The 18,519-nt window shown below is 39.6% G+C and overlaps 1 protein-coding gene and 1 non-coding gene across 2 annotated transcripts in view; both read right to left on the reverse strand.

Annotated features, from left to right (window-relative positions):
- Positions 1–17,734, reverse strand: part of LOC149280669 (SH3 domain and tetratricopeptide repeat-containing protein 1-like) — a 35,437-nt gene extending 17,703 nt beyond the window's left edge. Inside the window, exons 1-9 of the mRNA XM_089500229.1 lie at positions 17,476–17,734; positions 16,984–17,111; positions 15,306–15,411; positions 12,031–12,171; positions 10,124–10,298; positions 7,502–7,575; positions 3,268–3,472; positions 773–900; positions 500–535 (exon numbers count right to left, since the gene is read on the reverse strand). Of these exons, the coding sequence (XP_089356355.1) occupies positions 500–535; positions 773–900; positions 3,268–3,472; positions 7,502–7,575; positions 10,124–10,298; positions 12,031–12,171; positions 15,306–15,411; positions 16,984–17,111; positions 17,476–17,734 (1,252 nt within the window). The remainder of the gene's footprint in view (positions 1–499; positions 536–772; positions 901–3,267; positions 3,473–7,501; positions 7,576–10,123; positions 10,299–12,030; positions 12,172–15,305; positions 15,412–16,983; positions 17,112–17,475) is intronic.
- Positions 5,376–5,538, reverse strand: LOC149280670 (U1 spliceosomal RNA). Its single transcript, XR_016278140.1, has one exon. It is a non-coding gene; the product is annotated as a U1 spliceosomal RNA (small nuclear RNA).
- Positions 17,735–18,519: the final 785 nt, after the last annotated feature.

An 18,519-nucleotide genomic window follows, 5' to 3' on the forward strand; every position in this document is an offset into this window, starting at 1 on the left:
AAATCCCCACCATGAAAACCCACTGGGTGAACTTGGGTAAGTCACACACTCTCAGTCTCAGAGGAAGACACTTGCAATACCCCCTCTGAACAAATATTGGCAAGAAAACCCTGTGACAGCCTTGCCTTAAGGTCTCCATAAGTCAGAAACAACATGAAGGCTTACAACAATAATTCCCCTCACACATTATCTGCTGAAGACCACACTTTGCTATTTCTTCAGCATGCAAAGTTTACAAACAAAATCTGATCATATCCTAAGAATGAAAAAAAAAATCAGTATAGATGCAAAGCACCATCTACTCAATGAAGTGCAAAATGCTTTCAAAAGAAAATGCAAATCTTGTGGGGGGGGGTGTGTTGAGAGAATGGGATGGGAGGTTAAAATATCTCCGATAGAGCTGTTAACCCAACCCAGTGCAGCTCTTCTTCTTCTATTTTTACATGTTTAAAAATGGAGAGCTGCTCATAGATCCTAAGCCCTCTTGAAAATAGTTTACCTTGCTGAGTAGATTCTTCAGGTTCTTTCTGTCCATCTAAGGGACGGGAGGAGGGGAGAGAAAAGAGAAAATATTTTATCCATGTTTTTGTCTTATTTATTTAGTCAATTAAATCTCTCCATTTGCCACTTAAAATATATTCAGTGGGAGTTTAACTGCTTAACTGGCATTCTCTATTGGCACTATGGGTTTCCTGAAAAAATCCACTGTGCACATAGGAAGCCATATCCACATATTTCATGTAGTTAAGTGTGTAACACCAGAGTTTCTTACCTATTTGATATACATTGCAGGTGTCATCAGTTGTTATTTGTGTCAAGAGGCTTGACACATTTTCTTCCAGATGGTCTTCTTTTGTAAAAAAAGAATGCTCATCTTTAAAGAGAGCTAGGCATGATGATCTGAAGGAAACATACAATACAGAAGAATGAGGACATTTGTGACCCAGAATGCTCAGGTGGCATGATAGTCAAATAAAGTGGGAAAGTAAGTGGGTGCTAATCTGAAAAGCTGAGCACAAAGAAATAAAAGGATGGGAGTATGGCAGGGCATTCAAAAGAGAAGCTTCTAAATATTTTCCACCTTGCCATATCACACTCAAGCCTATACAGAGGTCTACAGTCAGGATGCACTGGTAGAAAGAAAGGCCCCATTCTCACTAGCGGTTTTGCACTGGAAGGGACTGGGGAGCTTCAGTTTCCCGCTCCCCTGAATCCCACCGGAAGTATTTTGCCCCGAATGCCCTCTTGAGAAATCGGGGTTTAAAATGAAGGCGCCTGCTGTCAATCAAATGTCAGTTCTGCGATCATCATAGGTGACATTTCCAGCACTCCTTGGGGCATCGGCAGTGTGCTTCCCCCCTCCTTTTTTTTAAAGGACCAGGCACCAAAATGCGCACATTTTGTTAAATTTAAAAACCTCCTCTGTGTGTGTGTGTGTTGTGGGCATTTGGGTCAGTGCAGGTTATGATCTGCCCTTGACCCCATTTTCAACCCCAAAATGCAAGTTAATGCCATCTCTGCATCCTGTATCCCCCTCCTTGCCACCCCAGAATGCCACATACATATGTAATAATAATAATAATGATAATAATAATAATAATAATAAATTCCTCACCTCGGAATGCCAGAAAAGTAAGCAATGCCATGCATTCTTTGCATTTCCTAGGCTACCTTTGAGACAGTAGCAAAAGCATTCTGTGTCTCAATTTGCCCGTTTGCCAAATTGGAAAGAGAAACACATTGTAACATTCGCATTATAACATTCATTTGCATGCTTCAAAGCCTCTTGCAAAGGGCTCCTTTCAGCGAGGAAGCCAGGAAATGAAAGGGAAAATGAACAAGCAGCTAGCCACATTCTATCTATCCTGAAGAAAAAAACATGTGCATAGACGGAGAAAAATAATTTTTTAAAAAATGAAAACCAAAGGGAAAAGTTCCCTGCTGGAGAGCAGAGCCTTGGCTTGCTCTGGGCCTCTGACCTGCCCTGAACTGACCCCATCAGTCACCCACTTTTTGCCTACTGTCACCCTTTTGCCTCCTGTCAGATTCCCCTTTTTTGCATCCTTCCTCTGGCTCCTTCCTCCTCCTCCTCCTCCGATGAGAGGAGGGAATGTCCTGCCCTCTGCCCGCCCTCTGACCTTAATCCCTCCCCTGAACTTGACCCGATCATGATCGGGGGCAAGTTCATATTTTGCGGAACACAGGTTTTTCCAAAAAAGACAGATTTTGTCCCGAATCTGGATGACCCGGGCTAAAGGGCATTTGCTTGTGCATGCCTCGAAATGGATTGTGACAGATTCGGGCCCATATGAACTTCACGTGCAAGGATTGATTTCTGATCCGGGGTAAAGTGTAGTCTGAATGGGCCCAAAGAAAACTAACAGATCTAGACCCTGATGGGGAAATTCTGCCCACTCTAGCTTCTACTGTCACAGCAGCACTAAAATCTGACAACTCTAATCTGGTGCATTTTGCATAATGGTTTGAACTCAGCAATTACTTCTTAAGTAGTTGTAGGCTTCCAGTCCCCATCACATTCTCTGGAAATCCTGATTCTAATATTCAACTAGTTTTTCCCACCTGGAAAACATATTTAGTGCACTAACACTAATGGAATAACTAAGCATAAGAGGTAACAGAAGGATCTTATCTCCCCATATGAGCCTGCCCACATTTTAAGATCCTTGGTGGACAGCTTTCTCTTGTTCCCACAACCTTCAAAGGCACATTTGGTGAGAACATGGGAACAAGTGTGTTGTCCGTGGCTGATTCCAGGCTATGGAACTCTTGTCATGAGAGACCAGCCTGGCCCACTCCATGCTCTCCTTGCACCACTAGGTAAAGTATTTCATGGGTAGCTAGCTATGCAGAAATGTCTCTACTGGGGTGCCTAGACTGCATGTTTTTAATTGTCCTTGTCATGATTTTATGTTGTTTAAAAGTATCGATGCTTTAATATAGTATCCAATTTAATTGTATTTTAACTTTTTTACTATTAATTTTTAAGTCATGTACCTTGTTTTAAATCATGTGTGAGCCATCTTGGAGAAAAGCAAGATATTAATTTTAAAAAACAAGCAATATAGCTGACTAGCAGGTTTTGCGTTCATAATCAATTGACACCAATATTAAAATATGATGCACAAACATTGGATGAAAGATTAAGTTTATGACCATCAGTGTGCAGCAGCAGCAATCTTTCTAAAAGCAACAGATCCTGATGCTTAGAACTGACTGCCTTGCTTTGTCATCATCTGTAATACTTACTCTGCTACAGTGGTGCTGAAACCTTCAAGACTGACATGACTGCTTTGTACAAAACCAACCTGGCCAGAAGGGACATGTCTTCCTACAAACCACTGCATGCATTTCATAAAATAGCCAATTATTTCAATTCTGTCTCCTTTCTGGAAACCAATTTCTTCTGGAACAGCACTTACATGGCTTATAATCGCTATAGAAAATCCTGTGGCTGTGTAATAAAGAAATGAAATATATAGTAATGTGATAATGCAATATTGTGAAGAAAAGTAATACACTGTTACAGACATTAATTTTAGTAGATTTAGTAGATTTAGATTTTGAGGCAATCAAGCAATCATTCAATATGGCATAGATAGATTGGGCAGGGCTCAATTTGATGTGACACCTTCCAGTAGGAGCCCACAACACCAACCCAGCCATATTCTTCTACACCAATAGGATATAAAACAGTTTCTAAGACACAAGATGGAGAGTGAGAGGTGCAATAAGTGAGAGGTGCAGCTGTCAACCAAAGTTTGTAAGTTAATTGTGAAGAATCATAAGTTACCTTTGTGGACTGGAGATCTACTGGACCATATAGATTAGTGTATTCTTCTGTTAGGGTTAAGCTTTGCTCTCTCTTGTATTTAATTTTACAGTGCTAGAATATTTATATTGTTCTATTCAATATTATATAAACTGACATTTTATTAAATTTTTGTTCATTGAAACTAGCTATATGTATTTTTTATATATTAAGGGCTGCTTATCTGATATGTTGCAGACTGCTTTGGGCACCTTCATGTGCAAAAGCAACAAGCAGTCATTAGGGACACACAGCTATGACAGTTGCAGCGGGTGCAACAAGACAATTTTGCCACATAGAGGATAATTCCAAAAGAGCATCTCATCAGTCAGTACTACAGGGGCTAATTATAAAGCAACTTTCATTCTTCAGGTGACTTTTTTTATAGTAACCTTACAACTCAAATGTTATGCCAGTTTACACTTTGGCTTACAGCAAACATCCTCTCCTGGTATGCTGATGAATGTTAAAAAGCTCTGTAAATCTGACATACTGCACAAGGCTCTGACACTTGGCAATTTCTAATTAACTTCACAAGTACCTGAGCAAGGCTGGCTTACTGATAGGTCCCTCGTCCACTGTTTAATTCTTATGACTGCTTTAACACTATCATGTTTCTGTAAGTACCTTTGAATTATATATTTTACTTCTTCTAACTAACTCACAATACCATAGATGAGATTAGACCATATTAGCAATAAAATGTATTACTTATTCATCCAATACAATTGATGTAAAAATACACCTTTGCTATTAAGTGGTGTACTAGTCTGAGCATTGGACTATGACTCTGGAGACCAGAGTTTGAATCCCCACTCAGCCATGGAAACCCACTAGGTGATCCTGGGCAAATCACACTTTCTCAGCCTCAGAAGAAGGCAAGAAACCCCCACTGAACAAATTTTGCCACGAAAACCCCATGATATGTTTGCCTTAGAGTCACAGTGAGTTGGAAATTATTTGAATGCACAGCAACAAGCAAAATACATGCATCTATTAAAGGTAAAGGTATTCCCCTTTGACAAGGTTCTCAAGTTGTGTCCTGTAGGGGACAGTGCTTATCTTTGTTAATAAGCCAAAGAGCCAGCGTTGTCAAAGACAACTCTGTGATCATTTGGTCAGCATGATTGCACAGAATGCTGTTACCATCTATTAGACCTAATAAATTCAACTGAAGACAATGAGGAAATTGAAACAGTTAAAGTATTCTCATACTTCAGATCAAACACTGATCAGAATGTAGACAACAGTCAGGAAATCAGAAGAAGAAGATCAGGAATGGGAAGGGCAGCAATGAAGGAACTAGCAATAGCAATAGCAAGTACATTTCTATACCATTTATCAGTGCACTTAAGCACTCCCTAAGCGGTTTACAAATTGTAAGCTAATTGCCCCCAACAATCTGGGTACTCATTTTAGCGACCTCGGAAGGATGCAAGCCAGAGTCGAGCTTCAGCCCTTTTGCTAGTATTGAACTCGCAACCTTATGGTTTGTGAGGGAGTGGCTGCAGTACAGGCATTTAACCACTGCGCCACCAGGGCTGGTAAAATTAAAGCGTGAACGCATTCCCCATTACCATAAATTATGCAGTCGAGTTTCCCGCATTTGGGGAAATTGCAGGGGTCAGCAGACCCGGAGTGCAATGGATGAGCCTCACCCTGGGAAAACCACCTTTGTGATCATGGTGTCTCCCCTGCCAGACAAGATCATAAAGAGTAAAGACATACAACTGGACACTAGGGTTAGAATAGTTCAAGCCATTGTATTCCCCATCACCATGTATGGATGTGAGACCTGAACGGTGAAGAATGTGGATATGAAGAAAATCAATTCATTTGAGTGGAGGATGAGGATACTGTGGAAAGCCAAAAAGACAAACAAATGGGTCCTTGACCAGATAATGCTAGAAATCTCCCTGGAAGCTAAGATGATCAAATCGAGGCTGTCATACTTTGACCACATCATGAGAACTTAAGACTCATTAGAAAATACATTGATGTTATGAAAGATGGAGGGCAATAGAAAGAGAGGAAGCCCACAAGCTAGATGGATGGTCTCACTCAAGGAGTTCATGGGCCTGAACTTGCAGTACCTAAGAAGAGTAGAAGAGGACAGGGGGTCTTAGTGATGTCTCATCCACAGGGTTGCCATGAGTAGGGAACAATCCAAGAGCAGTTAACAACAACAAGCTAGCTTTGGAGATCCTGGTGGCTAGAGTGCAGGGGTGGGTAACTGTGGGAGACTGCATTAGCCCCCATCTCTCAGTGAATGTGGAAGGCTGCACCCCACCCCCCAAAAATTAATTTTGCTCAAAATGCCCCCAAGTACCCTATAAGGAATTTAGGAGCATTTTCACTACGTTTTTGGGGCTCTCCAGGCCGTTTTAAGCTTTTTTGCAACAGGAAATGAATATGGGGGAATATGGTGAAAATGTCCCCCATGCCCCATAGAGATCATTGGGGTACATTTGGGGGCAAAATGGTATTTTTTTTTAAAAAAAATGATCCAGGTGGGCCATATGTGGCCCAAAGTCCACATTTTGTCCACCCCTCCTATAGTGGCTAGACTATAGACCTGAACTTGTATGACCTAAGCAGAGCACTAGGTTCAAATCCCCATTCAGGAGGGAACCTCACCAGGTGACTTTAAGCACATCAGTTTTGCTGTGAAAGAAAGAGGAGTCTGAAATGAACAACAATTTCTGGTGAGCTTTGGGTTTCTTGAAGGAAAGCCAAGACATATTTAGTGAAATAGTAATACCATAGAAAAATGAAACACATTAAAACCATGTGCAAAAATATATACTGTACAAGCAAAGCTTTAACCCATCAGTGAAGAAGGGCCATTGCTCACTGATAAATACAATATGATAAATAATAACGCAGAAGGCTGGTTTTGGAACATGGAGGTCACTGCAAGAAGATATTTCCATAAGATGAACATCTTTATAAAAAGCTTTATAAAAAGGGTTCTGCTTTTTCCCCCCAGGTACGGTACTCTAACCTCCAAAGAGGAGTGAACATATATAGCACAGAGTCAGGTTGCTGGAGCAAAGAGGGGTCTTTAACAGGATGTCTATTCTCCTGGACTGAGACCAATAACAATTAAAGTCTCACAACATTTGTGGAAAGCAGAGTATAGTATGAAATAACGTATAATGTTCTGAAACAGAATACAAGCAGAAGCTTCTATATTTGTTGTCCTTATTAATAATAAGGACAAAGAGAAAGTGGAGTTGTTCTTTCTTAACAATTTGCACATTATAATTCCTCAGCTTCACACATATTAGACAGGATGTTGTTGTATTCCTTCAAGTCATTTCCAACTTATGGTGACCCTGTCATAGGGTTTTCTTGGCAGGTTTCTTCAAGGTTTGCCATTGCCATCCTGATGCTGAGAGACAGAGTGACTCACCCATGGTCACCCAGTGAGTTGACATGACCAAGCCAGGATTTGAACCTTGGTCTTCAGAGTCATAGTTCAACACTCAAACCACTATACCATGCTGGCTCCCAATATTAGACATATATATTCACATATGAAACTTATAGTGTGGTAGCAGGACACTTTTAGCATCTGCATGCTATCTGTGAAGGCATTTCTTCAATTCAGTGAAGCTGAGATTGATTAATAAAATTATTAGCACCTCTATTTCAACAGCAGCTACTTACCTATTTCATCAATGACATCAGGTTCATTTATGCTGGCAAAATCAATAGGGTCTGCATTTGTTTTAAGAAACCATCTAAAAAGAAAAATTCAAGGAATTTGCTTAATACAACTGATGTCAACAACATTACCTCATATCACTCCAAGACTTATTTCTGTAAATGGTTATATTTGTTTTAACAGAAGCATAAATGACTGGAAAGCAGAGAACTACAGAGTACATTAATTCATTTTCCTGATGATGTAACACACCATTGTTCAGTGCAAGCTGTAAATACAATGAAAAATGGAAAGGAAAGAGGGAGGGTGTTTTAAACTCACAAAAATATTTTCCATCTTTTCTTTTTTGTAACTAAATGCAGTCACTTGGGCCACCTTCCTAAACAGAGTTAAAGCACTTTTAATAGCATCAATAGATTGTTTTTGAGGGTTAAAAAAACCCCTCCACATATCACATCTCAGGGCCCATTCACATTACAAAAAACATCGGTTCTGAAACCGATTCAATCACTTGAAGTTCCTACTCACCCCGAATCTCACACAAGCGAATCCGGAGCTTGCACACCCGTTCCGTGTTAAATGGCCCCTAGCGCGGGTCTTTTGAAATCGGCGCAAATGCCGTTTCTTTTTAAAAACCCCGGGTCCTGGGAATGAGAACTTTGCCTCGATCACGATCGAGGCAAATTGAGGGAGGGATTTAGGTCAGAGGGTGGGCAAAGGGCAAGGCATTTCCTCCCCTCATCGGAGGGGAGGGGGAGGAGGAAAGAGCCCTGAGAAGAAGGGCTGCTGCTGGGCAAGGGGATGCTCTCCTCCTCCTCCTCCTCCTCCTCCTCCTCTTCCTCCTCCTCCTGCTCTCCTGCTGGCCCCTGCTCCCTCCGGGGCCATTCAAGGCCGCCTCTCTTGCTGGGGGACTTGGCCAACCCCAGGAGGGCACATTGTATGCCCACGGAGGCAGCCGCTTCCAGCCTGGAGCCTGGCACCCAGAGAGGGGCTCCCCTGAGAGCCAGCCTGGCAGCCAGGGGATGGTGGGAGGAGGAGGAGGAGGGTCGCTGGCCAGGCAGCAGCAGACCTCCAGCAGCTGAAGCAGGGAGAGAGATTCCTCTCTCTCTCTCTCTGTGTGTGTGTGTGTGTGTGTGTGTGTGTGTGTGTGTGTGTGTCAGAGGGAAAAGGGGGTGGTGGTCTACTTCCCGCTCCCGCAGCCTCCCCATTGCTCTTCTCCCTCATGATCCCAAGGCTGGAAGGGATCCCCAAGGGACATCCAGTCCAACCCCCAATCAAAGCAACACCCCCCCCCTTTTCAAGCAGCCTCTTTTGACCATTTATGCGCATTTTTGACCATTTATGCGCATTTTTTGGGGGGTGACATGTCTGTGTGCTTGCTTGTGCTTTATTTCCTCTTGCTCCTGGATTATTTATTATTATTATTATTATTATTATTATTATTGTTATTGTTATTATTACTGTTATATGCGGATGCTACAGTCAGAATGCCTGCACTGCATTTCCCCTTTATTCCCAATTGATTCCATGGGTTAGAGCATTCCCGCCCCTCATCGGAGGGGAGAGAGAGGAGGAAAGAGCCCAAAGGGTGGATGCTAAGGGTGACAGGTGGCAAAAGGGGAGGCTGGGCTGCATAGGGCTGGGGGTGGGGGGGGGAGATGGAGAAAGTGATGGAGGAGGAGGAAGGAGGAAGAGGAAGAGGAGGATTGCCAAGGCTGGGGGATGTAGGGAAATGGATGCAGCAGAAGCATTTATGCGCATTTTTTGACCATTTATGCGCATTTTTTGGGGGGTGACATGTCTGTGTGCTTGCTATTTCCTCTTGCTCCTGGATTATTATTATTATTATTATTATTATTATTATTATTATTATTATTATTGCGCTGCATTTCCCATTTATTCCCAATTGATTCCATGAGGTCACTCTCTCTCAGCCTCAGTGGAAGGCAATGGCAAAGTGTAAGCAGGAGGAAAGGGGTCAGTTCAGCAGAGGGGGAAGCTACAATGTTGCAAAAGACCTCACTTACAATCAGTGTTACATTTTTAAACAATTTTTTGGAGCAAAGGGAAAGCTACAAATGTTGCTTTTAAAAGCATAAAAAAATGCATGACAATTCCAGTGGAGTCTGTGCATTTGTTGTGAGTGTGAATTTAGGCCCCTTTTATATTGCCACTGAATATGTTGCAACATGCATTATATGGCCAATGCCAATGCACAGAATATGATGACACAGCTAGTGCGCATGATCCAACTATTCCCTTGCCACATTCATTCAAGATGGGAGGAGTCACGTGCCTTCTGAACAACCTCATTGCTGCACACAAATTAATTTTTTTCCTACAATAAATTTGCTTTAAATTGAAGGGTGGAAAATCCATTTACTTTCTTTTCAATTGCAGCTCTGTTTACCATACATCCTGGGACACTGCATTGTCTTCTTATTTACAGCAAGAATTATTCTCACCTTTAAAAAAAAATCTAAATAATAACCATTCACCATCCAGTGCAGAGCTAGAAGAAGTTTAGTTTGTTATGGAAAAGTCATTCAATGTTATGAATGAAAAAAAAATTATATGCATGGACAGAGCAAAGGAGAGAACAACAATTAAACCCAGGTACCTACTGATGAAAAGCAACCAGGGGCTCTGGAAAACTTTCAGCAGGATCATTCCAAGTGACTGATTCTGGGCTTCTTTCAATAGTAGATGACTTAAGCTGGTGAATTCTGATTGCTCTTCTGTCAACAGCAATTCCTCCTTCATTTACAACATGTTCAGGATGAAATACAAAGAATGTACCTTAAGGGGGTGGAAAACCCACATATTAAATAGGTCTAGTATTCTGAAGCTAATAGAAAGAGAGTCAATTTATTTGAAATGTAGTGCTCAAGCAGTTCTGCAAGTACCATGCACTGCCAAAATGACACCTTCCAGTTAACTGAGATAATTTTAAATTCATTTAAAAATACCCAGATATCTAATGGATAGGAAAATGCATACCAAGAATGTAAAAATTATACAACAAAAACCGAGAACACCTGTTCCACCAAGTGATGAAACCATAATAGTTATTTGAATAGTTGCAGTCATTTCTATAAACTAGAGAAGCAGCCTACCTAAAGATCAACATTCCAAGCCTCTTCCCAAAAGTATTCTCTGCCTGTTCATATTATCAATTTCTGCTTCTACAATTCCACAAGGCTTGTTTCTGAACATTTTGTGTTGCCTTTTACATTTTATGCTGATGTGTTCTTACTTGTTTGTCTTTAAGTGGAAAAATGTAACACTATTTTTTTCATATTTTTTGTGGGGTTTTCAGTCTATGAAGCCATGTTCTAGAAGAGTTTATTCCTGATGTTTCGCCAGCAGCTGTGGCTGGCATCTTCAGAAAATGGCCTCATGGCCTGAAAAACCCACAAAAAACTATGGATGCCAGCCATGAAAGCCTTCAACATCACTATTTTTTCATGTTAGCCACCCTGACAGGAAACAATCTTATTTTAAGAGTCAAATATAAATGACTAAGACATGCTAAACAAAATGAGACTTTAGTCTCTTCCCTATTAGTTAATTTACAATACATTAAATCTCATTTCCTCTCCTTATACATGTTTATTAACAGCTGTTCATTTCCACAGTACATTCTCCTAATCTCTCCACCATTTCATTTTAGAGGTACCTTCTGTCCAAAATATGTCAATACATTTTTGATGAATAACCATTATTTTTTAAAAATGTAATTAGGCATTATCTGTTTTTTTTTTAAGCAATTCAAAACACTTGTTGTTTAAAATACCTGCCCATTGGTAAGATTCCATTTTTTAGTTATTTTGTTATTATCTTTACAAAACTACAACTAAAAATAAAAATTCCAAGAATTCCAAATTTCAATCCAGATCTTGCATTTGAAAAGATGCAAACATTACTCATTAAACTAAAGCAATAATCCCATGCCATGAGTCATTATATTATTTCAAAAAAGGAGGGTTTTTATGTCTTTCTTATAGGTAATGTTACAATAGATAAGAGATTACTTTCAAACTCTGGAAATAACAATAAATAACCCTGGATTTTTCTTGATAATTTTAAATTGGGCCATTCACATGTATAAACTGTACATTCATTAAAACTTTGATTTTTCTTCACATAGCTTTACTAATAATGTTAACCACCCTCTTAATACTGACATATTGTGGCCTGGATAAAGGAAAGAAATCCATTAAAAGAATTTTTTTCATCCCCTCACCCTTTTTTAAATAGTTGGATCTGAAGAATAAGATTTAGGGAGTAGCATAAGGAAATGAAAAATGCTGAAAATCAGGCAGAGGTACTTTGTGCAACTTGAGGAAGCAGAATCAAACCTAGACATTGAAGGTGGGGTGAGTACAGAATGTAGGGGGTATATAATACTACAATATTTTATGTCCCACTTCCAATACATAAACATGCCAAAACATTTGTTTCAGAAGAACTCTGTAGAATCCAGTTGATATTCAAATTTTCAGGCAACTGTATGTATAAACCCAGTTACCTTCTTGAACTAAGAGATCTCGATATATCCTATCAAGACAGTCTTCATTTAGATGTACATCAATTCCAACTGCTTCCTCTGATGAAGAAAGCCAAAAATGGTCATCCAGTAGTAGATTCTCCAGACAATGATTTAAAAAACCTGTCAAAGAGATTTTTTTCATCAAAACCCAATTATTTAACCTATTACAGTATTTTAGAAAGTTTGTAAGTCAACAGATATCCTATTAGTAATACACATTAGTGAGTACACATTAGTGGTGCAGTTGTTTGAGTCCTGGACTATGACTCCGGAGATCAGGATTGAATTCTCCACTCAGCCATGGAAACCCACTGGTGACCTTGGGCGAGTCACATACTCTTAGCTCCAGAAAACCTTGTGATAGGGTCACCATAGATTGTAAATTGCTTGAAGGCATACAACAACAGCATCAACCATAAGATTTGGTTTAGATTCTGATTTGAGATTTGGAAATTAGCCTAATTCATTTTGGACTATTTCAGAGACAGTTCAAGATGACTTGCACTGAATTTAAATCATGATCTGATTTTGAAACTGAAACCTTCATGTATCCTCTTGTCTATCATCAGAAATCAATCAACAAATAATAACTCTATTATACTAGAATTGGATGAAATTTTCACAGGCAGTAATTCCATGAAAAGTCTGCATTATGTAGTGGTTTCAATGTTGGACTGTGACTGAGACCAGGGTTTGAATTCCCAGTCGGTCATGGAAACCCATGTGGTGACCTTGTGCAAGTCACACTATCCCAGCCTCAGAGGAAGGCAAAGGCAAACCCCCTCTGAACAAATCTTGCCAAGAAAACTCCATGATAGTTTCACCTCGGGGTCACCTCAAGTCAGAAACAATTTGAAGGCACACAACAACAACAACAACAAAGTCACTCCGTATGAGGAGGCTGCAACTGGCAAATATCTGACAAATTGATGCAAGTTTTTTAAGTGTGCTATGTGCCTTTAAATTCTGAACTTTTAAAAATAAGAATAGTCACTAACTTTAAAAAAATTGCTGGCAGAATTTGATGGACTGTGCAGAGATAGCTGTTCTTTCTGGGAGGAATCAAACTTCAGATTAACACAGGGATCTTTGTACAGGAATAGCCCTTATCTGGTAATCTAGCACGACCAGCATCTCAGTTTCCATGGGGAACTATGGTGGGAGAGGGATCTCTCTCATAGCAACTTGAAGACCAACACATTTCTTAAGGTAAAAGCCAGATGTCCACAATCTTTCTGCACCCATGGGGCACATTTAGAACTGTGATAATGTAGCCTCTCAAAGGAGTGCACCTGCTACCAATGCACTGTTGTTGTCTATTACAGGGGGAAAAGTTGTTGACTATTGCCCAATAAAACTGGTGAGCAGTGAATAGGGTCACAGAGGTGGAATCAAGGGATATCAGGTAAAAAACTATCTTGGACATCTATGAAAAAGCTATAAAAGAGTTTATATATATATATTTTAAAAAGCATGGTTTAATGGGAGGAAGAAAATAGCAAGATTTGATGGGGGTTCTTGGAACTCTCCTTACAATGTAGTGTCTAAGCTTTAAGATTTGCTCCTTAAATAATCCCGCAGGCCATGTTACTGGTAGAAGTAACATTATTAAAAGGGCAAAACTGTTTCCAATTTACCATTTTTCCCTGGTTTTGGGGAAGTGGAAGAATCACTGCAGGTGTGTGGCCTGCAAAGACTTAATTAAGGCATAGCAAAAATGGCTCATGGATGTTCATATGTTCTGCCCTGCATAAACCCATAGTCACTCCTGGGTGACTGGGATGTCACATTTAAGTCAAAGGGAAGGAAACCTTGGGCAAAATGGAGACAAACAGAAGTGCTTGACATCTTCAGTGTTTGAAAGGAGGTAGGGAGTTAAAGTTTACAGTGCTCTTGAAGAACAGTAAGAATAGACACACTGGATTCTGGGGCTCTATTGTCAAGTCATCATTGCCTCCTCCACTCCACAAGCCTTCTGCTCTCTGCTGCTGCCATACTCCCTCAATCTCACCCACACATTCAGCTTTCAAGATGTATGATTTAAGAATAAAAAGAAAGGAAAAGCTTTGATTGCACTGAGTTTTCCTGACTGTTTTTTAAGAGGGCTTCCTCAGAGCTGTAAAATGCAACCAGTCTAGTGCAGCCTGACATTCTGAACCCTGACTAGTCCTTTCACACTACAAAGTTACAGCACTGTGGTTCTACATTAACTGCCAGGGTTCCATGCTATGAAATCCTGAGATTTGCAGTTTGGGGAGAGGTATTTAAAATTCTCAAAGAGGTCTGCAGCTTTGCCAAACTACAGATCTCAGGATTCCATAGGATTTAATCACATAAGTTACAGTGGAAGCACAACACTGTAATTGTGCAGTGTGAAAGGTCCTGAAATAGCTGGGAGCATGAATGCTGCGCAGAATTGGCTGGTTTGTGGCATCCTTAAGCGAAGAGAAAAGGAACTGTGTGTGGAAGTGATGGTACATTTTAAAAGTATCAGTGTGAAGGGGGTTAATTAGAATGCATGCAGTCCCAATGCCCTATCTGAAGCTATGCATACAGAAAGAAAGCATGTTTCCATGGTGCCCCTTTCCTCTAATTTTGGAAAAGCACTCAACTACTTTGATAAATTACTGTGTATTACAAAAATATACACATTAAAACCATGATTATTAAAGCTCAGACATATTTTGCTCTAGGTAACTCAAAAAATGTATTATCCTATTGAATATTTACACAATAATCTCTGATAGCCACCACAGTAAGAATTCAGATCCAAGACAGTACTATGTCATTCAGCACCACAGCATAAAAGGATGACAACGAACATAGGAAACACAGTTCCTAGAATCCCTAGAGCTCATGCAATACAACAACAGTTAGGGACTCAGGACAGTATAGAAGTTATAGTTTCCTGTTTCCACAAAACAGAATCAAAGGCAGTTCCTAGAAGTCATCCTGCTCTATTCAGTAATTTTGAGAAAAGTGTGTGAGAGAGGGTCAGGATTTCTTAAGAAACTTCAGTGGGCCTTATGTATTTGAATCCGGCATAGATCTTGGAAGGTACTTCAGATTATTCTTACATTGTTCCAAGAGATGGACTGTAAAAAATCTGGGGCATAAATCTTCAATTCTGGATTTATTCTATCATATGCAACATTTGAAATCAGTTTTTAAAACATATGCTTGTGAAGCAAATGTGTATTTCTTACTGTTTAGAATCTTATATACAAACGTTCCTATAGAAAGGCATACTTTACCAAGGGAATAATAAGTTATAAACTTCCAGATTTCTTCAAAAGTCCAAAATGTTACCACTATTAGGTGGTCTTCACTGTGAATAGAAAGCAGTCTGGCAGAGAGCTCCTAGGAAAGGCAAAAAAAATTACCCATTTGGTATTTGATTTATGGAAAGAGCTAGTAACCCACACCTGGGTTTAGAGAAAAGAAAACATGGAACATGGTAAAAGGAAGCAATGCTTCTGAGGAGATTAGCTTTGCTGCCATTTTAAGTATACTCCCAGTACACTGACTTTAGAAACTTCCACAATGATTAGGTAAGATGTCAAGTGAAACATATATGACATTACAAAGTAGATGCACTCTTTTGGTGTATACTACAAATGGAATTTCCACTCTTGTCCAAAATGTATGTGTATTTTTCTATTGCCTTGCTGAAACCCACCAAGGGTGTGTGGATTTGCGTGTGTATACTGATATATACTGATATATAGTGTCCTAATGTGAACAGATCTATTGAACAACTGGAATTTACAAATTATAACTTACTATTCAATAGCTAATCAGTTGGTCTAATCTAGCTGGGATGAGCAATTATATTTAGCCCATAGTGGAATTATGCAACTCTCCAAAGTTGCTGCATAGCAGTTCCCAGCATCTCTTATAATTTGTCATGCTGGCTAGTGTTGTTCAGAACAATATTTGGTGGACCACACAGGTCTCATCCCTGACATAGCCCTTTGTGATCCAGCACCTGAGAATTGTATCAGGTTAAAACAAGCCTATTTTGGATCTTCACTAGCAGTCTAAGAGCAAGAGCACAATCTGAAACCAAACGTATGTCCAAGATAGATGCATATGTGTGCAAGTAAAGCTCCAAATAATTTTTTTTATTTTCAGAGTTGGGACTCTGAAACATTAAAGGATTATCTGCTTGTAAAATGTGATAGATGTTGCTATTTCAGTCTTACTTTAAGGTAAGTGTTGTCAGGTTGACAGGCCTTTCTTCATGCATCCATAATTAAGGATTACTGCTATTTCAACTATAGGACTAATTTGCCACTTACATCGTGACAGTTTTGTGCTTTTCAGGAAGCAGAGCTAAGGAGATATGATCATGTTTCCAAGAAAAAGGTTGCATTTTTTACAAAGGTAAATAATTTATGTCTCTGCTTTCCATGGCTGATTGATTTGAACCCTGTGTATTCATTCCCCCGCCTGTTCCTGAATCATACAAGGAGCTTAACAAATTTAGCAGGCTCCCCATTTCAGACATTTCATCATGACAATGTGGAAAGTTGCAAAAGACAGTGTTGTCAGGAACCATGCAGAATAGATGGGGTCAAAACATGCCCCTTCTCTCCTCCCTCAAACAACTGGAATCAAGTGAGAAGGAATAAGTTATATGGCTACTGGCTTCCTAAGAAAAAATGGGAGCTGAATTGTAATAAAAATACAATTACATTTAACAGTGGTGTCTGATTTTGAAAGCTAAGAATGATCAGCCCTGGTCAGTACTTGGGTGGGAGATCACCAATAAATACTAGGTTCTGTAGGCTATATTTCTTAGTGAGGAACTGGTAAAACCACTTCTGAGTGTTCCCTGCCAAAGAAAACCCTATGAAATTCATTTTTTGACAGGTAATATGAAAGCACATATACAACACACACACACACACACACACACACACTACTTACACTAAAAACTACCCTGGCCTTTTGGTTGTCATTCTCCAGAAGACGAAGCTGTCTTCTCAGATATCTCTGCAGTTCAGAGGTAGAAAGCCCAGTTTTACGTTTCACCATGATTATCTTCAGTGATATATCTGAAAATGTGAGTTTTATGAACTATGAATATGAACATGTGAAACTACTTTACATCAGTACTTGGAAAAGGTACTTTGGGGGCTATAGCATCTAGAACATCCAGCCAATGCCAGCTTGCCAAGGTTTCTGGAAGTTGTAGGCCAAAATGTAACGTTTACAGGCTCTTTATACTGGTTAAACATGGTTTAATTTTCCTTTCTAGATTGCTATGTTGCTCACACTCATCTGCAATACACAAATATTGGGAGTGAGTGAGGAAAGAACCAAAATATAATTATGAACATTTGTAATTGGGGGAGGAAATTAATACAAAAATGAAACAGAAATAGGAAAAAGGGACTGGAAGATGCCAATAGACCTCACCCTTTTGCTGCTGCTGTTGCTGCTGCTGTGCAATTACTCTGTTCACATATGGCAATGTAGGCACATCCAAGCTGCCTGGCAAACATGTACAATAAGAGGCATTATCTCCTGGTAGCTCTGTATTTTCTTCCCAATAGGTTCCCTGTTTCCGATTCAAGACGGGGGATGATATAGAGGAATCCTTTCCCTCTGTTACAGCATCACATTCAGAAATACATGTGCTGAAAGGGTCTTTTCTTGTTGCTACTATGGACTCCATGTGTAGCTAGTGCTAAAGAAAGTGAATGATTACACAAACCATATATTAAAATTCTTCTAGGTTAATAATAATAATAATAATAATAATACTGTTTATTTCTAGCCCGCTTTTCCAAAGATCAAAGCGGGTTACAACATAGTTAGAACTAGTGTAACCTAATATCAAGGTCCTATCTTAATCTTACCTTTGCTATGAATTGTTCTGGGTAAGCCCTTCTCTCTCAGCGTCACTCTACTGCATCAACTGCTATTTGTTAATAATACTGGCATTTTATATAATAGATTTGGTGTAAGGAATACAACTAGATACTGCATGTAAAATGCTCTGAGCAACTGAAAATGCTACACAAATGTTATTTGAAGGAGGGAAGGGGTTGAAGAGAAAATGCATCCACTAATTTACCCCTTTCTCCAAGCACTTCTCCCATAAAAAATGGTCTCTTGCCAACTCTGTGCAAAGTAGAGCAGATACCACTTTGAGAGCTCACATTTGTAGTCAGATACATAATTCAGCTTCACTCTGTTCACCATCACACTACAACAGCTCTCAGTTTGACCTAGTTAAAGAGGAGAGCATAAAAAAGAGTGTGTATAAGGAGAAAGGATTTACTAAACATTTCTTAGTTTTAATAGTCTATGCAGAAATTATTCAACATACATTTACAATCTTTCTCCAAAACAACTATTCTTCAACAGAAAAAAGACCTTGATTTGCTCTCATTTTATGTGTTCAATATTCCTATTGAAAGGCTTGCTAGTTGTTCAGTCCATACAATGTCACAAGCT

Source organism: Sceloporus occidentalis, unplaced genomic scaffold (assembly GCF_023333645.1).
Source record: "Sceloporus occidentalis isolate IW3139 unplaced genomic scaffold, rSceOcc1.0.p SCAF_150, whole genome shotgun sequence".
Lineage (NCBI taxonomy): Eukaryota > Metazoa > Chordata > Lepidosauria > Squamata > Phrynosomatidae > Sceloporus > Sceloporus occidentalis.